Source organism: Ailuropoda melanoleuca, chromosome 13, assembly GCF_002007445.2.
Source record: "Ailuropoda melanoleuca isolate Jingjing chromosome 13, ASM200744v2, whole genome shotgun sequence".
Taxonomy (NCBI): domain Eukaryota; kingdom Metazoa; phylum Chordata; class Mammalia; order Carnivora; family Ursidae; genus Ailuropoda; species Ailuropoda melanoleuca.
Window position 1 is genome coordinate 22,784,713 of NC_048230.1, and position 20,537 is coordinate 22,805,249.

Sequence of the window (20,537 nt, forward strand, 5' to 3'; positions counted from 1 at the left end):
CACGAAGGCTGGCCAGTCCCTGTGCAGTAAAAGGTTGGAGGCAAGGAGTGGCCAGTGAGGAGACTATAAAGGTGGAAAGGTCATATCACACGGAGGAGCCTCCTTAAGGAACTTGGACTTAACCTTTGCAGACAGAGAGGGACCAATGGAGGGTTTGATGGGCTGAAGCAGGGAGGGACCGATTCAGATTGACTGCAAGGAGCACTGATTCATGGGAGATAAGACTGGAGACGGGGAGACTGTCAGGAGGTTATTATGCAGAGATTAGGGCCTGAGCTGGGACAAGACATGAGGAGGAGGGGAAGGGCTGCATTTGAGAGATGTTTTAGAGGGAAATGGACAGAACTTGGCCATCAAATGGCCGTGTGGATGGGGGAGATAGACAGCAAGGATGAAACCTAGGTGTGTGGGGTGGGGAGTGTCACCACCTGTGACAGGGATACAGGATGCTGAGCAGGTATTGGGGAGGAGGGGTTCTTGGCTTTGAACTTACCTGAATAGTGGTGCTGGGAGGCCCCCGCATGAAAAGTATGCAGGAGGCACTTGGGTCTATAGCTTTGGAGTTCAGGGGAGCCCTGTGGCTAGGCATGCAGCTTTGGAGAGCCACAGGCCGACTGATTGATCTGTCCACGCAGTAGCTGAAGCTGAGGGAGGGCATGAGACTGGGCAAGAAATGGCAGGAGTGAGGAGACTGGGTGGGCCAAGGATAGATCACCAGGGATCTCACAGGGCCAAATATGCCATTTGGGGCCCTTCCCCTTCCAGGGTGTTAGCTCCTCCCAGAGGCTCCTCCTGGTTCTTTCTAAAGGACCCCCCCACCTCTGCCCCAGCACAGCACTTGGGACCCAGTAAATTTGTTATTGATCTGGGTGGTGTGGTACAGAGTGAGAAGACCTAGATTTCTGCCCAGTGAGATCTTGGACTGTTACCATAACCTCTCTGCCAGCCAGTTTCCTCAACGTAGAGATAGCACCTATCCTGATTATCTTGGTATTTCTGTTCATAGGCTTAAATAAATAAACAAACTGGATGTATATAACTCTTTACAGTTTACAACATGCTTTAATGTATCTGTCATGCTTTGTAGACTCGTGTGTGTGTGTGTGTGTGTGAGAGAGAGAGAGAGAGAGAGAGAGAGAGAGACATTAATCGTCATTATTATAAAGTGGGTTGAAAGACTTCCCTGGAAATGGCTCATAGGGTAGAAGTAGGGGCCTCTTCAGAGCTCTCTCATGGGAATTTGGCTCCCATCTCAGAGTCTTGACTCAGGCTGGAAGAATTGCTGGGGCTCCCCTGTGATTAAACAAACACTTCACTGGGCTCCAACTATGTGTTCCTGGCTCCCTGGGACATCCCAAGAAGCAGGCCCTGCCCCACCCTCAAGGTGCATCCCTCCTCCTTGAACCAACAGGTGGGGCAGAGCAGGGCAGGGTGAGTTGGTGGAGGCAGAGACCACCAGCACGTCACCCCACCCACAGGGCCCCAGGGTGACTCATGTGTAACAGAAGGATGTTTGAGAATAGTTGTGCCTCGCTGCTGGCCTCAGCTTAGGGTGGCTGCCCCAGAGAGCATGCGAGTGTGGGCTCCGGGCAGCACTCTGCAATTGTTTGTCCTTTTCCAAGGCGAGAGGGAACCTCAGGGGGCCTATGGGCAGGGAAGCACATCAGTGGTCTGGTCTCCAGGGCATCAGGTGCTTGGGGCTGCCAGCTGTTGGAAGGTGACAAGTGTGGGATGCTTCTGACTGATTCTCACAATTCTCTGCTGATTTAGCAGACGGGACACTGGGGTAAGGGCAGCACGTTGAGGGAAGTGGAGAAGGACACAGCAGGCCGGTGGCAGTTTTGGACAGGAAAGCGCAGAGCCCCAGGGTGTTGTATGTGCAGGCTGCCTGACTATCCCTCTGTTGTTGTTGTTAGCTTCCTTGCGCCCTGATAACCGTGTGCCACGTGCCGTGTAGACCTAAACGTTTTACAAGCCTTATCTAATTTGATCCTTGCAACAATCGTATAATGTGAGTACTGAGCCAGAGTTTAAAAGGTAAGGGAGCCAAAGCTAAGTTCAGTAACTTGTCGAAGACCATACAGCTGGTAGTTGGGGGGGGTGGGATTCAAACCCAGGCCTGTCCGGCTCCCCAGCCTGCATTCTTGTTCTCTAGGGGATGTGGCTTCTCCCGCAGCCCTGCCTACCCGGTTCACTCCACCCAGCCACCTCAGCCCTGAGTCTTGGGTCTCGGGTCTCGTCCTCCCTCCTCTTCAGCCTGATTCCCACTTTCTCCCCTGTTCTTGTGCCAGATACTTAGAACCCTCCCCCACCCCTTGCAGTCCATGTCCCGTTCCAAAGTTCTTTCTTACCACCCCTCATTCTGGGCAAGAACACCCATTACTTATCTTTCTACAATAGCCATAAAAAGGCTTACTTACCCTTGACATTCAAAGAATCCATTTATTTTATCCTCCATAGGTTTATTACTTTATGGTCTGTGTTTTCGCTCACAGCCATACTGACTGAGGGGGTGTGTGTGTGTGCACACGTGCGTGTGTGTGTGTATGGTGTATCTGCCTGCTGGGCTGAAAGCCCTGGAAACTCAGCAGCCTCGGCTGGGCCTCTTGGTGTGTGTAGTGTAGTTTCTGGGTGGTTTTTCTTCAGTCTGTCTCCATAGCTAGTCTGTGAGCACCTTGCAGGCAGGGAGGACAGGGCACTCAACCCGGCACCCGCAGCACCTGTATGACACCTGACACGGAATGCCAGGTGCTTTAATGGTGCTTTAATGGGAATAAGAGGTGTGGTGTGTGCAGGCAGGTATTTAGTAATGAGTGGGGACCGGGGTCACTTGGTCTAGGAGGAGGGCTATATCTTCCCCAGCTCTTTTCTGCATCCCTCCTTCTACAGCTCAGGACTTAGAACCAGTCCCCCTGAACTGCTTGCACCTGTAATCCAATGGGGCCATGTGTCTTTGTGTCACAATAGGGCATCAAGGCCCTAGGGGCTCCCTAGGTGTATTTTACTTGCTTCACTCAACAAGGACAAATTTCCGAAGATACGCCCGTTGCATGTTTGTATATGGAATATCATACATGAACCTAAAATGCACCTTGAAGGTGCATTTTATGTATTATTTATTTTGAAAGTTTTTATCTATTTATTTTAGCGAGAAAGCATGTGAGAGCAAGCGGGGGAAAGGGAGGGCAGGGGAAGAGGGAGAGAGAGAGACTTTCAAGCAGACCCTGCACTGAGCGTGGAGCCCAATACGGGGCCCGATCCCACAGCCCCGAGACCGCGACCTGAGCCGGAATCAAAAGTCAGCAGCTCAACGGACTGAGACACCCAGGCGTCCCTAAGGAGGGGCATTTAAAGGTTAAAAAAATATATAAAGCAATAAAGCAAGCTGTTTAAAAGATATTCACAGTTTATAGCCTTATCTCAAACTCCCCTCCCAGCACTGCTCTTCCCAGAAATAAATCTCCTGAAGGCCAAGGGTTGGGCCTGACTTCCCAGGCTGGTCCCTCTCAGGAGGGTAGGCCAGAGCCTCCACACCCTGCACGTGGTTCTGGTGGCCTTCTCCAGTGGCCGGCCACAGGTGGGTATCCACCGAATCCGGCCCACTGCAGTTCTTACTGGGGTGCCTTCTCCAGGGTGGGGGTCAGAGAACAGGATTCTGGCCCCTCGAGTCCCAGGCAGCAGAAAGGCCTAGATTTTGGAGTCTGGGAGGGGGAATGAGTGCCTCCAGTAGGAGTCCTTCTAATGCACATGGAATTGTCTGACTCTTTGTTACTCTACCCCAGGCTGGGGCCCGTCCCACTATCTCTCCAGTCTCTTCCTAACACCTGGGCTGGGATGAATGTTTAGCCTCTTCTGGTATCTTCTAGACTGGGCATCCGCTCTCAAAAAGATGGGGCTTTCAGAGAAAGTAACAGATCTAGAAATCTGTGGGCACTGTCCTGGGACAACCATGTATAAGTCTTTTTTTTTTTTTTTTAAGATATTATTTTTAAATAATCTTCACACCAAATGTAGGACTCAAGCTATCCTTAATTCACATAAACCCCTGGAAAAAATGATGATTAACAGCAAGCCTGCTGTAGCTGAGATCACAACAAGTAAAATAAATGGATTTTCTCTCGCATTTACCTGACCCAGGAAGAGTGGGACATGAGCAACAAGCTAGATTAAGAATTTCTTAGGGTAGGGGCGCCTGGGTGGCACAGCGGTTAAGCGTCTGCCTTCGGCTCAGGGCGTGATCTCGGCGTTATGAGATCGAGCCCCACATCAGGCTCTTGGACTGTGAGCCTGCTTCTTCCTCTCCCACTCCCCCTGCTTGTGTTCCCTCTCTCGCTGGCTGTCTCTATCTCTGTTGAATAAATAAATAAATCTTTAAAAAAAAAAAAAAGAATTTCTTAGGGTAAAGACAGGATTTCTATTTCTCATTTGTGTAGTGTTGTAAAGCTTGTCTTAAGACCCTGTTATGTCAGGTCTGTATCAGTGGTAGATAATTCTTTTTTTTTTTTTAAAGATTTTATTTATTTATTTGACACACAGAGAGAGACAGCCAGCGAGAGAGGGAACACAAGCAGGGGGAGTGGGAGGGGAAGAAGCAGGCTCCCAATGGAGGAGCCCGATGTGGGGCTCAATCCCAGAATGCCGGGATCACGCCCTGAGCCGAAGGCAGACGCTCAACGACTGAGCCACCCAGGTGCCCCAGTGGTAGATAATTCTTGGCTAAAATCAAAGAACTAAAATTCTCTAAGGGAGCCAAATATATGACTAGATCATTACAATACTATGTATGTATATATGTGTGTGCACATGCACATATATAATCAATTCTGGTATATATCATTTAAATAGAAGCATATGAGTCAACTCACTGGGACATCTTCTCCAGGGTGGACCAAAACAATTTCTGGTGGCATAGGAGGCATAATAATGAATTCGGGTCTTGAGGGATGAATAGGAGTTTGTCTTGGTTTACCCAGGAGGCCATTCCTGACCAAGAGCGCAGCATGCACTCCTAATCTCACCCTCCCAGACAGCTTCTGCGCCCAGGAAGGTAGGCAGAGAAAGGGACTAGTGAGAGTATTCATGGAGGGTTGGGAGAGGCCCATCCTAAGAGGGCCAGGCCCACTGGGTTCCACTGTGGGCCATGGGGGGGTTTTGAAGGACTATCCACTCGAGGCCTAGGGGTAAGGGGAGCTATTTAGGAAGGAGGGGAATACGAACTCACAAGGCCATGAGAAACCGAACCGAGTAGAAGCAGGGCTGGAAATGGTAGGGCAGGTTTGAGAGTTGGTTAGTCTGGGAGTTGGCTGAGGGGAGGAGGAGCCCAAGGAAACGGGGAATCGTCTCGTCTGCCTTTTCACCCAGTGCCTCGCTCAGAGCCTGGCACATCCCCACTCAGTCCTTGGAGGAAGGTAGCTGGGTGGGCAGACGGAGCAGTGAAGCTGGGCAGCCCTGGGACAGGCAGCTGCGGGGACCCTGACGGAGCAGCAAATGCCTGTCCTGGGGGAGAGAGAATGCCAACATGAACAGGCCACCTAGGGTAGCTGCAGAATCATCTTCTCCTCTGAGGCTCGGAGGCACGGAGGTAAGGGCAGCCCAGGCTGGACGCCTCACAGGTTTGCAGGAGGGGCGGTCAGTGACGTCACCCCCTGTTCACACACACTCTGCCTTCCCTCCTCTTCCCACCTCACAAATACAACTGCCCCCCTGCCCCTCTGCCCTTGTACTGGTGTGGTTGGGTCTAGAAAGGCTGGCCCAAGACAGGGCCAGTGACTACCCCACCTCCCCATCTTGAGGAGGGGCCTTAGAGGTCAGGAGGGAACCACAGTCCCCCACCCTGTGCCCGCCTGAGCTTTTGGGGTGGAGCGGACAGTCTGGGAACCGGTCTGCCAACCAGTTTAACCAGGGACTGGTTTCGACTCAGGAGTTCAAAGGAGCTGGGGTGCACCCTGTCCCGCCTGGGCAACGGGAGCAGCGGCGCTTAACCCTTTCCCGGTTGTGCCTGGGGCAACGTCCGGGCACGTACTGTGCTGGAGAGGGTCTGAGCCTCTTCGGGGCATGAAATGGGTGAGAGTGACCTTGACTACGGCTAGGGGGTGCAACCAGGCCCATGGAGTGGGGAAACAGGAGAGAGGCTCCCTTGTTTCTCCTGCCCCAGACTTCCCTTGGGGTTTCCTCTTCCTGCAGAGGCGATCCCTAGAGGACCCTAGCTTCTGGGTGGGTGCAGGGGCCCTGGGATTGGATTTCTGGGGTAATGAATATTCATCAGCCCGATCCGGCCTCTGCTTCTGTTTACTTAGCCGGGAGGGGCTAGGTTTCAGGTTCACCTTGACTCCTGGAGCCGCAGTGGGGCAGGTACCGCTCTTGCACCTGTTTCTCTTGCACCTGCCGTGCACTGCTCCCACCCAGCTCTTCTGGCCTGACCCTTGCCTGGCGTGGCACCCTGGAGGCACCCCTACCTCTCCCAGTCTCCCACCTGGGCAGCTGCCACGCTCAGCTCCTTCTCTAAGGAAGGTCTCGCCTCCAGCCCGGAGCAGTCAGGATTGCAGGTACAGGCAGAGGGTGAGCGGGTGGGGAAACCAAGGCACGGAACCCAGTCAGGGCACCCAGTTCTGCCTCCGTGGCTAACAAGCCTAACTGGGAAGGGGAACCCAGGCAGGCCGGCTCCCATCTCTCCCTAGGTGGGCAGGCAAAAGGCAGACTCATCCCACTGGCTCTTGGAGTCCATCCAGGCCTCCAGCAGAGCTCTTTCTGGGAAAGTTTCAGTCCGGAGCAGTTCTCCATTAACGCTTGCTAAGCTGGAGTCTAGCCCCCAGCCTGGAGGATGTTTCTGGCTATCTGGTAGGAACGTCTCCCTGTTCCTCTGCAGGGTACCCCAGTCTTATCCAGAATGGAGAAGTGCCATCAGGGGCCCTGCAGAGGGCTATGGGCTGGGGGGTTCCGGGTGTCGTCTTAAAGCCCAGAGCTGACTTGCTTCCTCAACTCCCCTCCACCCTTCCACTTCCAACAGAGTCAATGGTTGACTCATTCCAGCTCTGAAGGGTCCCGGCCCAGTCTGGACAAGGCCCTTAGAGCAGTTCACAGAACTCAGCCAGGGCGGCAGGCTGTCCCACGAGGCCCTTTGTGGGCTCCAAGCTGTGTAAACAGCAGAGGTGTAGTTAACACCCTCAGGGCTGATTTCTATACTCCTGGCGGATTGCAGGGCCCCAGGGCAAGGGCTCAGCCCTCAGCTTGGCCAGCTAAGAGCCCTGCACGGCTGACTGTGTGGCCCACCACATGTCACTAAATGCTGGGTCTGCTTGAAATCCCAAGTGCGCCTCTGCCCCCAGCTCCCTCCCGCGCTCTGTGATTCGGCTTGGGGTGCGGCTGTAGGTATACCACTCTTTTCAACTTTCGATAGCTTTGATATCACAGCACTTTTTCGATGTAAAGCAAATCAGATTTTATAGTACGTTGGGGTGGCTCACTACTTGAAAGAATCTTATGGTTCTTAGAATAGTCCTCTAACTCATCTGTTCTGTTCAGACTTCCATATGTCTTTCATAGTCTTGCCGAAAAGGGGCAAACACTTCTTACCAAAGCTCGTAGGTCCTCTGGGACAGAAGGGACAGCAAACGGCAGCTTAGACCAGAGTTCAAGGCCAACAGATGCCTTCATGCCTTGGTGGAGGCCCTCCGGGCAGGGTCCGAGGGCTATTTCCGTTTCTCTGTGGTTTACTGATAAGTTCCTTGTGATCCGTCACTTCCTTCATTCCAAGGAGAGTTAAGCCCTGTGGATGCCGATTTGCGGCACCCACGAAAGCCCGTGTGTGGCCACCGCACGGGCAGAAGGACTGAGCTCAAGGAGGTGGGCAGTCAGATGGTTACTGTCAGCTCAGATGCTGGATCCTGTACTCCCGAGTTCCTTGGCAACCCCGGATGGGCGGTGGTGGGGTCATGGGCCTTGCCCCAGACCAGGTGGCGAGTGGGGCACCCACGGGCCAAGCCAGTGCCCTCCCCACAACTCCTTCCAGAAACCCATTCTGGAACACCAAGTTCTGTGCAAGGTTGTGCTAAGCCCAGCTGGGGCAAGCTGCCAAAGCAAACCTCTCAGGCTGTCCCCATCGTGCGCTCGCCTCTCCGGGATGCCCTGAAAGTATTTACCCGGCTGCTCTCACCCCCTCCTTCATTTTCTAAGTGGGAGCTGCACAAGATCTCCCCTGGGCTTCTCCTGCTGCTTGAACTCAGCTAGAGGGACAGAGCTGGCAATGTAGGGTCTGCTTCCTAGACAAAGAGGCAGGAAGGAATCCATCAGGCCTGCGCTCTGGGCATGGGGCCGAGTATATGGAGGGACAGGGGACAACAGCAGCAAGGGGCCCACGGAGGCGGGCACTCATCCATTCCAAGCCTAGGTCAGCATCCTGCTTTCATTTCCCCCAAATTTGATATGCTCCCTCTCTTAAAAAAAAAAAAAATCCATCTAGATATGGAATATCTAGAAATCAGAAATACCGGGAGAAAACATTCCTTCTCCATAAAGAAAACCACTATTCATCATTTGTCGTATTTCCTTCTGTCTTTTTAGAAAATATAGCTAAGACCATCAGTTTTTAAAAGGAGGTGATCTATTCCCCTGTGCTCGGGCCACCTGACCATCTAGCTTTCTGATGTATGGTGGCTACTCCCCCCTCCCCAGGACCCTTCCCAGCCACATGCAGGGTCCTGAGAACCAGACCACCGCTCTCTCCAGGCCCAGAGATGTGTTGATTCCTCATCCCTCTGCCTGCCCTTCTGCTGCTTGGAACTCCTCCCGTCTGCTGTCTCCTTCTTCCTTCTTACAAGTCCCACCTGGCAACCATGTCCAGGCAACCTCATCTCCTAGAGCTCCCACTAGCTCAGACAGCACCTTTCTGGAAACGAGTAAAAGATGAGGCCACCTCTGCATCGGGACACATCACGCCAGGGCTCGTCTCTTGTCAGCGGAGAAGCCTGGATGTCAGCTCCCAAGCCCCACATCCGTTGGGTACCTTGTGGAGAGTGTGGTCTGGGATCACCTTATCTCACGGGGACCTTGTGACCCCACCAAACCTCCTTCCAGGTTTTCAGCTCCTCTGCAAACTCCTGTCCTCATGGAAGCCGGGGTCGGGGGTGGGGAAGGAGCCATCCCTCAGTAATTATTGCCGTTCTCGTGTGTTACTTTGCAAAGCATGCCTCCCTCTGAGGCTGGGGGTTAATGTTAGTGCTAAATGTTAGGGCTGGAAGGGACAGGTGAGGCCACTGAGGTCCAGAGGAGTAACTTGCTAGAGGTCACGAGGCTGCGACAGTCCCCAGGACTTTCCCAGGCCCAGCCTGAGGCTCCTCCAACCTAGAAACACACACACACAACAGCTCCTTCACCCCTGTTGGTCCCCACTGGGAAGTCCAAATTACTCTCCAAATCATAAATCCTATTTACTTGGTAGTGAATTCTAAACAAAATGCACAGGGTGTTTCTGTCCATCCGAAGGCAGCCACCCGTTCCCCAGACCCCTCTCTTCTTGTATTGTGGTGCTTACCCGAACCCTGGGTTCATTCGGCCCCACCTTCAATCCTCCCAGGCCTGGACTCTTAAAATAGCCTATGATTAGGAGTTTAGAGAGGGCTGCTCCAAGGCACCCCCCTTGTCCCCACTGACCCCTTTCACTGTCCCACCCTGCTCCTGCAGAACGCCCCACCCTCGGCTCCGGGGACCACCATGACCGAAGTCGGCTGGTGGAAGCTGACCTTCCTCCGGAAAAAGAAATCCACCCCCAAGGTGCTATATGAGATCCCCGACACCTATGCTCAAACGGAGGGCAGCACGGAGCCCTCTCGGCCCGAGGGCGGGGGCCCCAACGACAACTTTAACACCCGCCTGGAGAAGATTGTGGACAAGAACACAAAGGGCAAGCACGTCAAAGTCTCCAATTCAGGCCGCTTCAAGGAGAAGAAGAAAGTCCGGGCCACGTTGGCAGAGAACCCCAACCTCTTTGACGACAGGGAGGGCAAAGGACAGTGAAGGGGGCCAAGGAGGATGCTAGCACCTCCCTGCTCCTGCCGTCAGCCGGATCTGAGACAGGAGCTTGCCACGCCCGCCTCCTCGGCCACCACGGACGCCGTGGGGGCAGCTGACGCCTGCTGGCAGGAAATGTCTGGTTTTAGGGTTGTATTTATGTGTCCCAGCTTTCTGGAAGGTTTGGGTTCTCCCGGGGTCCTCCCTCCTTCCCCAGCACAGACAAAGGCACTCCAGTCCAAGGATGAGAAATCCCACCCAGGAAGGACGGCCCTCCTCAAAGCAGTAGCAGATCCGGCCTAGGACATGGGCGAGGATCAGAGAGAGGAGGGGACAGACTTCACCTCCTCCAGGGGTACAGGGTCGAGGGTGAGTTTCGATTGCTGCTCCCTCTACTTTCTCTACCCGCAACTGTTGCCTGGACCAATTCTGAGCGTGACTTTTCCAGAAGCCACGTGACGGGGTGGTTTCCTGGAGCCGGAGGAGGCGGAGACCCTGAATTTGAGCTCACCTCCTACCACAAGAGAGAAACTTCCTGGAACTTTGCCCCCAGGTGTGCAGGGAGGGGAGGACGCTGGTACTCTGGGGGTGGGGGCATTGGGGGGTGGGGAGGGTGTGCTGCAGAAGGCCAGGTGAGGGACCCCACGGGTTGCTGCACACATCCTCAAAGCGACAATGCACTGGCTCATGGGTCCAAATTCGGGGAGCGGGTAGGGAAGCTCTGGTAGGAGCTAAAAGCAGCCAGCTCTCTTCTCCCCTCCTACTGGTATTTAAGAAGGACAAGCCCCAGAGATGAGTCCTGGAGCCTTGAATTTTGTTTAAAAAAATAATTGTAGGTTTCTCTCTTTGTAATAAACAATGCTGTAAAAGCAGAGAACCTATGTATGCTTCCGTCTCACATTTCCTGAGGACTGTTTCTCATGCCTTTACTCCCTGCATGGAAGTGAAGTGCTCAGGGTTCCTTTCAAGCATCAGGGGGCGCCTGGCTGGCTCAGTCGGTAGACCATGTGACTCTTTTTTTTTTTTTTTTTAAAGATTTTATTTATTTATTCGACAGAGAGACAGCCAGCGAGAAAGGGAACACAAGCAGGGGGAGTGGGAGAGGAAGAAGCAGGCTCATAGCAGAGGAGCCTGATGTGGGGCTCGCCCGGAACGCCGGGATCACGCCCTGAGCCGAAGGCAGACGCTTAACCGCTGTGCCACCCAGGCGCCCCAGACCATGTAACTCTTGATCTGGGGGCTTTAAGTTCGAGCCCCACGTTGGGTCTATAGACGACTTAAAAATAAGATCTTTTTTATTAAAAAAGAAAAGGGGTCATCAGTATGAAAATATAGCAAAGGAAAAGGCTAGTTTCAGCTCAGTGGTCAACAGAGAAACCATCAGGGGCTCTAAGAGAGTGGAGGAGACCTTTGGTGACTGACCCCACAGTGGTGGGGGTTTGGTTTAGGATCAGGACTCAAATTCTCATTCCACCGCTTAGTAACTGAGTGATCTGGGGGAATACTTTTTTTTTTTTTAAAGATTTTATTTATTTATTCAACAGAGACAGAGACATCCAGCAAGAGAGGGAACACAAGCAGGGGGAGTGGGAGAGGAAGAAGCAGGCTCATAGCAGAGGAGCCCGATATGGGGCTCGATCCCATAACGCCGGGATCACGCCCTGAGCCGAAGGCAGACGCTTAACCGCTGTGCCACCCAGGCGCCCCCTGGGGGAATACTTTTTAAAAATGTTCTCTGAACCTCGGGTTCCTCTTCTGTAATAATATCTATTTCATGGGAATGGTCAGTATTCAGTGCCCCTTAAGTAGTCCTATAGTAGGTGCTCAGTATTGGTTTCCTCCCCCTTCCTTCATTAAGGAGCTCCACCATAACCCACAGCTTCTGTTTAAGGAAGAGGAAAGAGTGTGCTCCCTGTGCTGTTAGATCCAGATCTTTCTCAAGCCCCAGGAGCTGGGAGCTAGAAAAAATTGGACCCATCCGTGGAGCTCTTGGTGGGAACAGGGAGAGACTGAGGTGGCCACTGAACAATGTGGTCCTGCAGCCTCCAGGTCAGTTCCTTGCAGACTGTTGGGCCACTCCACCCCAGGGAGTGTTGCTCAGGAAATTTATTACCAAAACAAACAGATCCATACAAGGGGTCCTTTGTTGGGTGGCCTCACCCAGGCCAGGGGGAACTCTGAGGATGAGTGAGGGACACCAGGAGCTAGTGGGAGGGAAGGCAGGCTGGTTTGGGTGTGCTGCCTTCCCCAAGGTCTCTTCCCCTATTCCTCCCACTACATAGAACTTTCTAGGGTCCGTCTGATTACCCAATCTGTGAAGTGCCTCATGGAGGAGCTGACTTCCCCCATACTCTAGGCCTGTCCACCGTGAATAGCTAGTATTTACAGAGAGCTTACAATGGACCAGGCCCTGTGGCAAGTACTCCATGAGGTTCCTTGGTCAATCCCTTCGTCACCTGAGGCAGGAGCTGTCCTTATCCCCATTTTCCATCTGAGTTAGTTGAGGCTGAGAAGTGAAGCCACTTGCTTGCCATGGTGGAGCTGGGACTGAAGCCAGAGCTGGCCTGTGCACCTGACTGCTGCCCACAGCCCTCTCCACTCTTGATTTGCCTCTGCTTGGGGGATGGGAAACTGAGACTCAGGGCAAAGAAGGGAGTCCAGTCACCTTCTGCGGAAGGTGAGGTAGGGTGGCAGAGGGTAATGCCCGGGGCTTGGAATCCTGATTCTGGCACCGATGGGGGAAAGCTACCCAGCTCAGAGGCCGAGTGTCCTCTGAGACACCAGACCAGAGGGGTCTGCCACTTCAGCCCATCCTGAAATTGCTTCAGGGAGGTGGGGGCTGGGCATGAGGCTGGGCCCTGGGCCACTAAGCCCTGCTTCTACCCAACACTGGCACCGCATGGCCACCATTACCCCCCCAGGTGAGAGGGTCCACAGCCCCTCTGCCTGGTGCGTGAGATCCTGCTCCACCCTCTAAGTGATGTCCGCAGGAATCCTCCAAGGAAACCCCACGTGTATCCCTAAGCTGGGGCAGGGGGTGGCTGTGCGCTAAAAGCCAAAGGGAACTCCGGCTGGCCAGGGAGTCAGAGGGAGGCAGCTGCAAGCTTTCACGAGGCCAGAGGAGGGGGTACCGAGAGTGCAAATATGGGCAGGAGCTGAGGCTACGGGTTATCAACCACAGTTTCACTGGGACACGACCCAACCGGGGTAAGGGGGAGGCAGGAGGGGCCGGCTCCAACTGGCCTGCACTGCCCAGGAGGGGCCAACCCTGGGCGGCGGGCTCCCCCTGCTGGCCACCCAACCTCAAGGGAGAGGGGTGGGAGGGGTCCCTTAAACCCCCAACTTCCCTCCTTCCTGGGCTGGTGGGGGATGGGAGGATGCGATCAGGCCAGGTTGAACATTAATATCACACATGGCTGACGAATTTTTATTACAGACTTGGCACAGTGATTGTGAAAGAACAGGAAAGAACAGCTGAACCCAGGCTCAAGAGCTAGGGGGTGGGGGATACAGAGTCCCAGTAACAGGACAAGGTAGAGAAGGGCACCCCAGCACCCTCTCCTTTGGTGGCCACAGGGTCAGCATCATGTTCTCCTGCGCTCGGGCTTAAGAGAGGAATCAAGCCCGAGCTGGCCGCCCTTGGAGGAGCCTGTACATGGCAGACTGAAGCACTGCACACGCCCACACGGTGGAATGAAACAGTTTACAGAGTTGGCAAGTTCCACGCCAACACGTACAAATAATAGTTCTCGGATTCTGGCTTAGTCACAGCAAACATTTACCCAGCCTGGCTCCCCTCCACAGCCTGTAGGCCATTCATTCAAGTTGTCCTTGGTCACCAGACTTGTGCTCGAGAAGTGTGCCAATACAGCTCAGCATAGGCCTCAGCCCAGGCTTGATGAAGAATCCAACGGTGAGGGTGGCAGGTCGTTCGTTGGTGGAGTTGGGGACACCACATCCGGTCACTGGGGGGGTGGGGGGCTTATTAAATGCAGAATGGGATTCATGGGTCTGAGGGGGGCTCCCAGGTGGTGCTGCTGCTGGTCTGTGGCCCACAACGAGTAGCAAGGATCTAAACCAGGGGGTCTCAACTTTTGGTTGCACAGAATTCCCCGGGGGAGCTTTTAAGTTGCCCAAAATTCAGACCTCACTCAGACCAGTGAAATCACGTGTGATTAAAGTTCCCTGGGTAATTCCAGCATGGATGAAAACCAGTGTCTAGCAGTCATCGTCCACAGAGGTGGGGAAGTAGGTGAAGGGGATGCGTGAGGAGTCAGAAAGGTTATCTCTGTAACAGTTTTATACCTGGAAAATGAAATATATATGTGTATATACACACATATGTAGGTCTCAGAAACAAACATGGAAAGTAAAGCTTTATTGAAATCTGCCTGGCTCACAGGTAACCAGCACAGGATTCCCTTCTATAAAACTCCTGACTACACAGGATCGAGTGCTTCTAGAGACACTTGCTACCTAACAGCCCACTCCCTCTTAGGCAGTCCTAGTTGTCTGAAGTCTCTCCCCAAACTGAGAGAGGCAACCCACGTCCATGCAACTCCCACCTCTGGGTCCTTTGGAGCTGCAGAGAACACATTTAATCTCTTTTCCACACTGCTGTGCCTCAGATACCGGGAGGCAGATATCAGTAGGGTACAGGGCTATAAAAATATCCTATTAGTAAGTTCATGAAGTTTCCTTTAGTTGCAAGCAATAGAAATTGATTCTGGCTAGTTTAAGCCAAAAACTTTTTTTTTTTTTTTAAACAGGGAGAATGGGTGTTTTGAGGCAGGAGGAGTTACACAGCCCAGACGTGGCACGGAGGGATCCAAGGTCACTCAGGGAACTACAAGAGTAGCAGCTGCGGGCTGTTGCTTCTTGGCTGCCATTAAGGACTTAGCTACAACGCCTGTCATACTCTGGGTCTCTCCATTTCAAATTTCAAATTGTTGACAAGAAAAAAGGATCGGCTAGATTGGCTCAGGTGCTAATGCTGGAACCAGTCAGCTTCGGGCAGTATGACTCAGTCACACCCTAACAGACAAGGCCGCAGGGGGGCCCACCCAGTGTCACCAGAAAAGGGAATCACACCAGCTACTACCTCTAGAGGGAGCCATTCCAATAAATCACATTCAAGGTCAAGAAAATAATTATGGGATTTTTCTTTTCCATTTGTGATTCTCGACGTCACTGTTTACGCTCCACTAGAATATCTACCTGAGAGCCGACTGAAAATACACAATTCGGAGCCTGAGCTCTGAAGCGCCTTAAATGTAAGGGGTGGGGAGGGAATCGGGCTGAGTTCAGAAGGGTCCCGCTGGCGACCCCACACCTTCTCTTAGCACCCGGCCCCAGCTCCAGTTGACACCAGCGGATTGGGAGTCAGGGGGAGTCAGGGGGCAAGTCTCTCATACAGCCAGTCTTCCTCCCCACGGTGGGTCATGGGCCCCAAAGGGGAATCTCCCGCTGGAAGGCCCCGCCGAAAGATGATCCGGTCATGCAGACGGTTGGTTTGGCCTTGCCAGAACTCCATCACTCGCGGGTACAGGATATAGCCACCCCTTCAAGGAGAAGCAGTGGGTTTGGTACTCTGCATTCTTCCAGCCCATCACCCCCTGGTCCCCATCCCAACCCATCCTAGGGCCCCTTGAAGGAAGTTGCAGGGATGAATCCAATAAGGATTCCTGGTGGGGGGTGGGAGGAGCAGATCTGTAATCCCACAGGTAGAGTGGTTTTGAGTAAACATGAGAGTTCTGGTGCCCCTGTCTGGACAACCACGAGGTATCACTCACCAGTACTCTGGCTTTGGCACCTCTTGTTCTCGGTAGAGCTGCTCCAGTTCCTCGTTTTTCTTTCTCAGATACTGTCCAGGGGAAGGAAATAGAGGAAGGCCTGGACCGAGTCAGTGATTCACTGACTAAGCATGTGCTGTGTGCCGGGCACTGGGGACGCAGGTGAGCAAGGGATGCTGGCCTCTCTCCTCTGGGAGCACAGTCCAACCAGAGGGGCCGGCAAAGGAAGCCCATTTCCCCACTCCCCATCCTTACTTCCCCAGAAGACCATCCTTTCATTCTGCTGGAGACAGAGGGCCCCTGGTACCCTCTGGGGACAGCTGTTGGGGACGAGCTAAGGCCCCTGCCACCCAGAGAACTAAGAAGGACCCCAGCTCACCTCCCGATCGGGGATCACAGAACTCTGGCGACTGACCACAGCCCCGATTTGGCTGCTTTTGGGGCGGGAGTGGAAGTAGCACTCAGCCTCCTCTTCGGGCAGCTTCTTGACGGAGCCCTCCACACGCACCTGCTCACGGAGGGCCCTGGCTGGGTGGCATTCAACGCCATCTGCCCTCCCCACCAACAAAGGCCCCGTTCCTCTCTTTCTCCCCTCCCCCACTGCCCCACCACTGCCGGCTCCAGCTGGACCTGCTCATTAAGAGCTAATTGAGAGGCAGGATGTTTGCCGAGCCCGGGGACCTCCAGGCTCATCCATGATGAGCCCCAGGCCGTCCTGGGGATGCTCACTCACCTGCCGGTTGAGGGGCTCCCAGTAGAAGACAAGGGAAGCAAAGGGATTGGAGTCCTGGAAATGAGAGCGAATTCACAGTTGGCCACCCCAACGGCAGGGAGAACACCTCTACCATGCAGAGAGAGGCAGGAAGGCTGAAGCGTGAAGGCCCACAGGGATGCATTCACTGTAACATCTCATTTAAACCCTCCAAGGTATGCCTGCTTTTACAGGTGTGGAGACAGACTCAGAGAGGTTAAGGAACCTGCCCAAGTTCACACAGGAAGTGTGAGAGCCATGCTGAAAACCTAAGCCGGGTGGACTCCAAAGGGAGGCTTGCCATTTCTCGCATCCACAGATTTGCAAGTCCTCAGAAATGCATCTGTGGCCGGCGTGGACTTGGGCAGTCCTCTGGATTCATGGATCGAATGCACACAAAGTATCAGCTCTGGGCTTGACACCAGGAGAGGTGCTGGGGCCACAGCAGGGGCACAAGGGATGCAGCCTCTGCCCCCACAGAGCGTACTGGGTGTTTAGCAGAGGAGACAAGTATCAATCACACAATCACGGAAACATGCACAGTTACAAACTGAAAAAAAGGCAGAAAGTAAAGTTACAAGTTACCACGAAGGTGAAGAGCGGCTGATGTGGCATAGAGATCGAGGAGGTAACACGGGGGCTGAGAGCCAAAGGGACAGGAGCTACTTAGGGAAGCAGATGACAGAGGTGGGGCGGTCACAGAGAGCACTCATTCACGGCCAAGAGAGGGCAAGTGCCAAGGCCCGCAGGCAGGACGGTGCCTGGGCACAGCCAGCAGGTGGGTCGGGGCGGGGGTGGCACCAGAGGGCGATGAAGGAAGCCAGGGCTGGCCCCTGCAGACCCCTCACCAGCTCTTTTCCCTTCCGACTCTCGAAGTTGGTGAAGAAGCGGAAGCCATCCTTGCCGAAGCCCTTCAGCAGCACCATGCGCGCAGACGGCTTTCCGTCTCTGGGGCGAAGACCAGAGCGCGTGGTCAGAGCCCATTTCACTGTCCTTGCTGCCACCCCTCTCCCCAGGCGCTCCCCACACCTGCGCCCCCTTATTCTGCGCTGTCTGGGCATGCAGGCTACCCATTCCCCACCCCACCCCCGCCTGGGGATTTGTCCTAGAGGTGCAGGTATGACATCACTGCCTGGGACCTATGATGGACTGAGCTGTGTCTCCCTAAAATTCTAGGTTGAAGCCCTAACCCCCAATATGGCTGTATTTGGGGAGAGAGCTTTTAGGGAGGTAATTAAGATGAAATGAGGTCATAAAGGTGAGACTCTAATCCAATAGGCCTGGTATCCAGAAAGATACCTCTCTCTCTCCTTCTCCCTCCCTCTCCCAACCTCTGCTCCCACCGCACGCACCATGGAAGGGCCATGTGAGAACACAGCAAAAAGGTGGCCATCTATAAGCCAGAAAGAGAGGCCTCACTAGGAACCAATTCTCACAGCACCTTGATCTTGGACTCCTACTTTCAGAACTGTGAACAAATAAATCTCTGTTGGTTACACCTACCAGTCTGTGGTATTTCATTACGGCAGCCCTAGCAGGCCAACAAGGCTCTCAGGGCGGTGACCAACAATAATGCAATCAGTCAATGCTTAGCATCACAGAAAGGGTGGCTCCATCAGGTCCTCCACTCGGAGCTCTGGGGGATATCCAGGGGCACAGTACCAGAGCCCTGCCTTCAAGGCCTCACACCTTTTTTTAAAGATTTCATTTATTTATTTGAGAGAGACAGAGAGCGCGTGCGCACACAAAGAGCTTGGCAGGGAGGGGCAGAGGGAGAGGGAGAAGCAGACGCTCCGCTAAGCGGGGAGCCTGACACGGGGCTCGATCCCAGGACCCTGAGATCATGACCTGAGCCGAAACCAAGAGTCAGATGCTTAAACCGACTGAGACACTCACTTTAATGAGGGGGAACAAGAGCTGAATAACAGGCTAATGTAAGAGGTGTCTCAGGGGTATATGATTGATTGTCAAATAAATAATACAACCAAGCATTGTGCTAGATTTCAGGAGAGGGAGAGAGCTTTCTGGAGAGGTTCCAGGAGACGTAGCTCTTAAAGGACAGATGGGAATTGGGTAAATGGGGCGATGAGGGAGACAAGGGTGTTGGGGGTGAGTGCCTCAGGGGCAGAGATGAATGAGGGACTACATTTTATTACTGAAATGGAATTAAGTGAAGTCTGATCTTTGGTTTACAGGTAAGGACACTGAGGCCCAGAGAGGACAAGTAACTTGCCTGAGGCCACAAAGCATACTAGTAACCCAGCGATAACCATAACTTTGCATTCCATCAAGTTGAGAGCTTCCTAAGTTTCCTACTTCACCTGTACCCACCCACAGACGGGCCTCCAGCTACGCCCACCTGGTGCAGGTAGCCAGACACATGGCATTGGCCTCTCCTATGTCAGGACACTGAACAGCCTCCTCAAACCAGGCAGCAAACTGCTTCACGGGGTCCAGGGAGGTCAGATGAGTCTCCTCAAATGCCTGGGAAAGGAGGGTTTTATTAAATAAACACATATAATTCTTACTGTGTATGTGGTACTGTGCCAGGCATTTTTTTTTAATTAAAGATTTTATTTATTTGAGAGAGAGCGAGAGAGAGCATGAGCAGGGGGGAGAGGCAGATGGAGAGGGAGAGGCAGACTTCCCCACTGAGCACGGAGCCCAACTCGGAGCTCAATCCCAGCACGCTGGGATCATGACCTGAGCGGAAGGCAGCCGATTAACCGACTGAGCCACCCAGGCGCCCCTCCAGGCACTTTTCGTAACAAAAACAGTACCCAGGAAGTAGGTTCTGCTAGCTCTATTTTACAGGTGAGGACAGAGGCATAAAACCGTGGCATAAGCTGCCAGGTCCCACAGTAGTGGATGAATCAGGGTTTCACGTCATGAGTGTCAAACCTATCACCTGGGGAGCATTAAAAAAAAAAAAAAAGCCACTCCTGGGCTCCACCCCCACAAAACCTCAGTAGTTCCGAGGTTCAATGAAAAACTGCATGTTTAACAAGTATTTCTGGAAATGCTCACACACAACTAGACTTAGAAACTGCAGCTCCAGGCCTCTATTCCAAAACAGTTCTGTTGGTTTCCCCTCTGAGGAGGGAAAAGGAAAAGAACTTCTCCAAAAGGGAAGGGAAGGGGCTGACGGCAGTGAGATCTGGGAGCTTTCTCTTCCCCTCCCTCCGTGAGTCAGTACCCCTCCCCCTTATGTTACTTATCAAATATTTAGACACTGATTATCACTGGTCTAAGCACTTTGCAAATATCAAAGTCCACAATATCCCTGCGAGTTAGGTACTCACTTCCCAGGTGAGAAAACTGAGGCCCAGAGAGGTTGTTACTGCCCGAAGTGATGCACCCCGTGAACGGCAGGATCCCAGCCCGGGCCGCCTCCAGCGCTCGCGCTCTCGCCCACCGCAACCCGCAGCTTCTCTTCATCCTTGTTTCCCCAAAGCTCCTCCTCCCCTCGTTGGTTGTCTTTGAACCCCTTCTCCTAGGGGGGGTGACCCCAAACCCACCCCGTGGGATTCCTCCCCTCGCGGGATGACTACGGGACCCCTCCCTGAGGGAGGCCCTGCCCGGGTGGCCGCACCTCTCGGTCCCCGCGGTAACTCTTGCGCATCGGGCCCAGGTCCATGACGACACCGCCACCGCACAGGTGGTGGAGGTACCGGGGCCACTCGCCAGGTCGCCCGAACGTCACGGTGACGCCTCGCAGCCCGCACGTCATGAGGCCGCCAGCCACGTGACCCGGCGTCGCCCAGCGCTGGGTTCCGTTGGGTTCGGAACCAGTTTCTCAGCCCGGGAGTTTAGCCGGGGGACGGAAGAATTCGCCAGTCGCCAGGCCCTGCTGACGGGTCCTAAGTCCTCGGAGCCAATGGGAGCTCAGGGTTGGAGGAGGGAGAGAGGCGCGGAAAGGCCATTGGTTGGAGTTTTCCGGGAGCGAGGCCAATTAGAGCGAGAACAGAGGCACCCAGCAGCCAATGGGC

General features: G+C 53.7%; 2 protein-coding genes across 5 annotated transcripts; one reads left to right on the plus strand and one right to left on the minus strand.

Annotated features, from left to right (window-relative positions):
* Positions 1-5,095: 5,095 nt before the first annotated feature.
* Positions 5,096-10,879, plus strand: PRR15L (proline rich 15 like). Of its 2 annotated transcripts, none has more exons than XM_002916815.4 (2): positions 5,096-5,581; positions 9,679-10,879. In XM_002916815.4, exons 1-2 carry the CDS (start codon positions 5,519-5,521, stop codon positions 10,009-10,011), a joined length of 396 nt encoding a protein of 131 aa, XP_002916861.2. In that variant the 5' UTR covers positions 5,096-5,518; the 3' UTR covers positions 10,012-10,879. The 2 variants fall into 2 exon arrangements, with proteins under 2 accessions (XP_002916861.2, XP_019652611.1); XM_019797052.2 differs by lacking the exon at positions 5,096-5,581 and adding an exon at positions 5,898-6,063.
* A 2,532-nt stretch (positions 10,880-13,411) lies between these two features.
* PNPO (pyridoxamine 5'-phosphate oxidase) lies at positions 13,412-20,420 on the minus strand. Of its 3 annotated transcripts, none has more exons than XM_034640614.1 (7): positions 20,141-20,420; positions 18,908-19,032; positions 17,397-17,496; positions 16,531-16,584; positions 16,177-16,305; positions 15,798-15,868; positions 13,412-13,970 (listed from the first exon to the last, which is right to left on the minus strand). In XM_034640614.1, exons 1-7 carry the CDS (start codon positions 20,276-20,278, stop codon positions 13,841-13,843), a joined length of 747 nt encoding a protein of 248 aa, XP_034496505.1. In that variant the 5' UTR covers positions 20,279-20,420; the 3' UTR covers positions 13,412-13,840. The 3 variants fall into 3 exon arrangements, with proteins under 3 accessions (XP_034496505.1, XP_019652657.1, XP_002916860.1); XM_019797098.2 differs by having other exon boundaries at positions 13,412-14,310; XM_002916814.4 differs by lacking the exon at positions 13,412-13,970 and adding an exon at positions 14,367-15,566 and having other exon boundaries at positions 20,141-20,419.
* Positions 20,421-20,537: the final 117 nt, after the last annotated feature.

What these genes read in the sequence shown, in the direction of transcription:
- PRR15L (XM_002916815.4), top strand. Translation starts at nt 5,519, where the DNA reads ATGAACAGGCCACCTAGGGTAGCTGCAGAATCATCTTCTCCTCTGAGG. An exon ending in TGAGGCTCGGAGGCACGGAG is followed by an intron (nt 5,582 to 9,678) that starts GTAAGGGCAGCC and finishes CTGCTCCTGCAG; the next exon opens with AACGCCCCACCCTCGGCTCC.
- PNPO (XM_002916814.4), bottom strand. Translation starts at nt 20,278, where the DNA reads ATGACGTGCGGGCTGCGAGGCGTCACCGTGACGTTCGGGCGACCTGGC. An exon ending in TGTCTGGCTACCTGCACCAG is followed by an intron (nt 17,497 to 18,907) that starts GTGGGCGTAGCT and finishes TCTTCGCCCCAG; the next exon opens with AGACGGAAAGCCGTCTGCGC. An exon ending in GTCGGAAGGGAAAAGAGCTG is followed by an intron (nt 16,585 to 17,396) that starts GTGAGGGGTCTG and finishes TCTCATTTCCAG; the next exon opens with GACTCCAATCCCTTTGCTTC.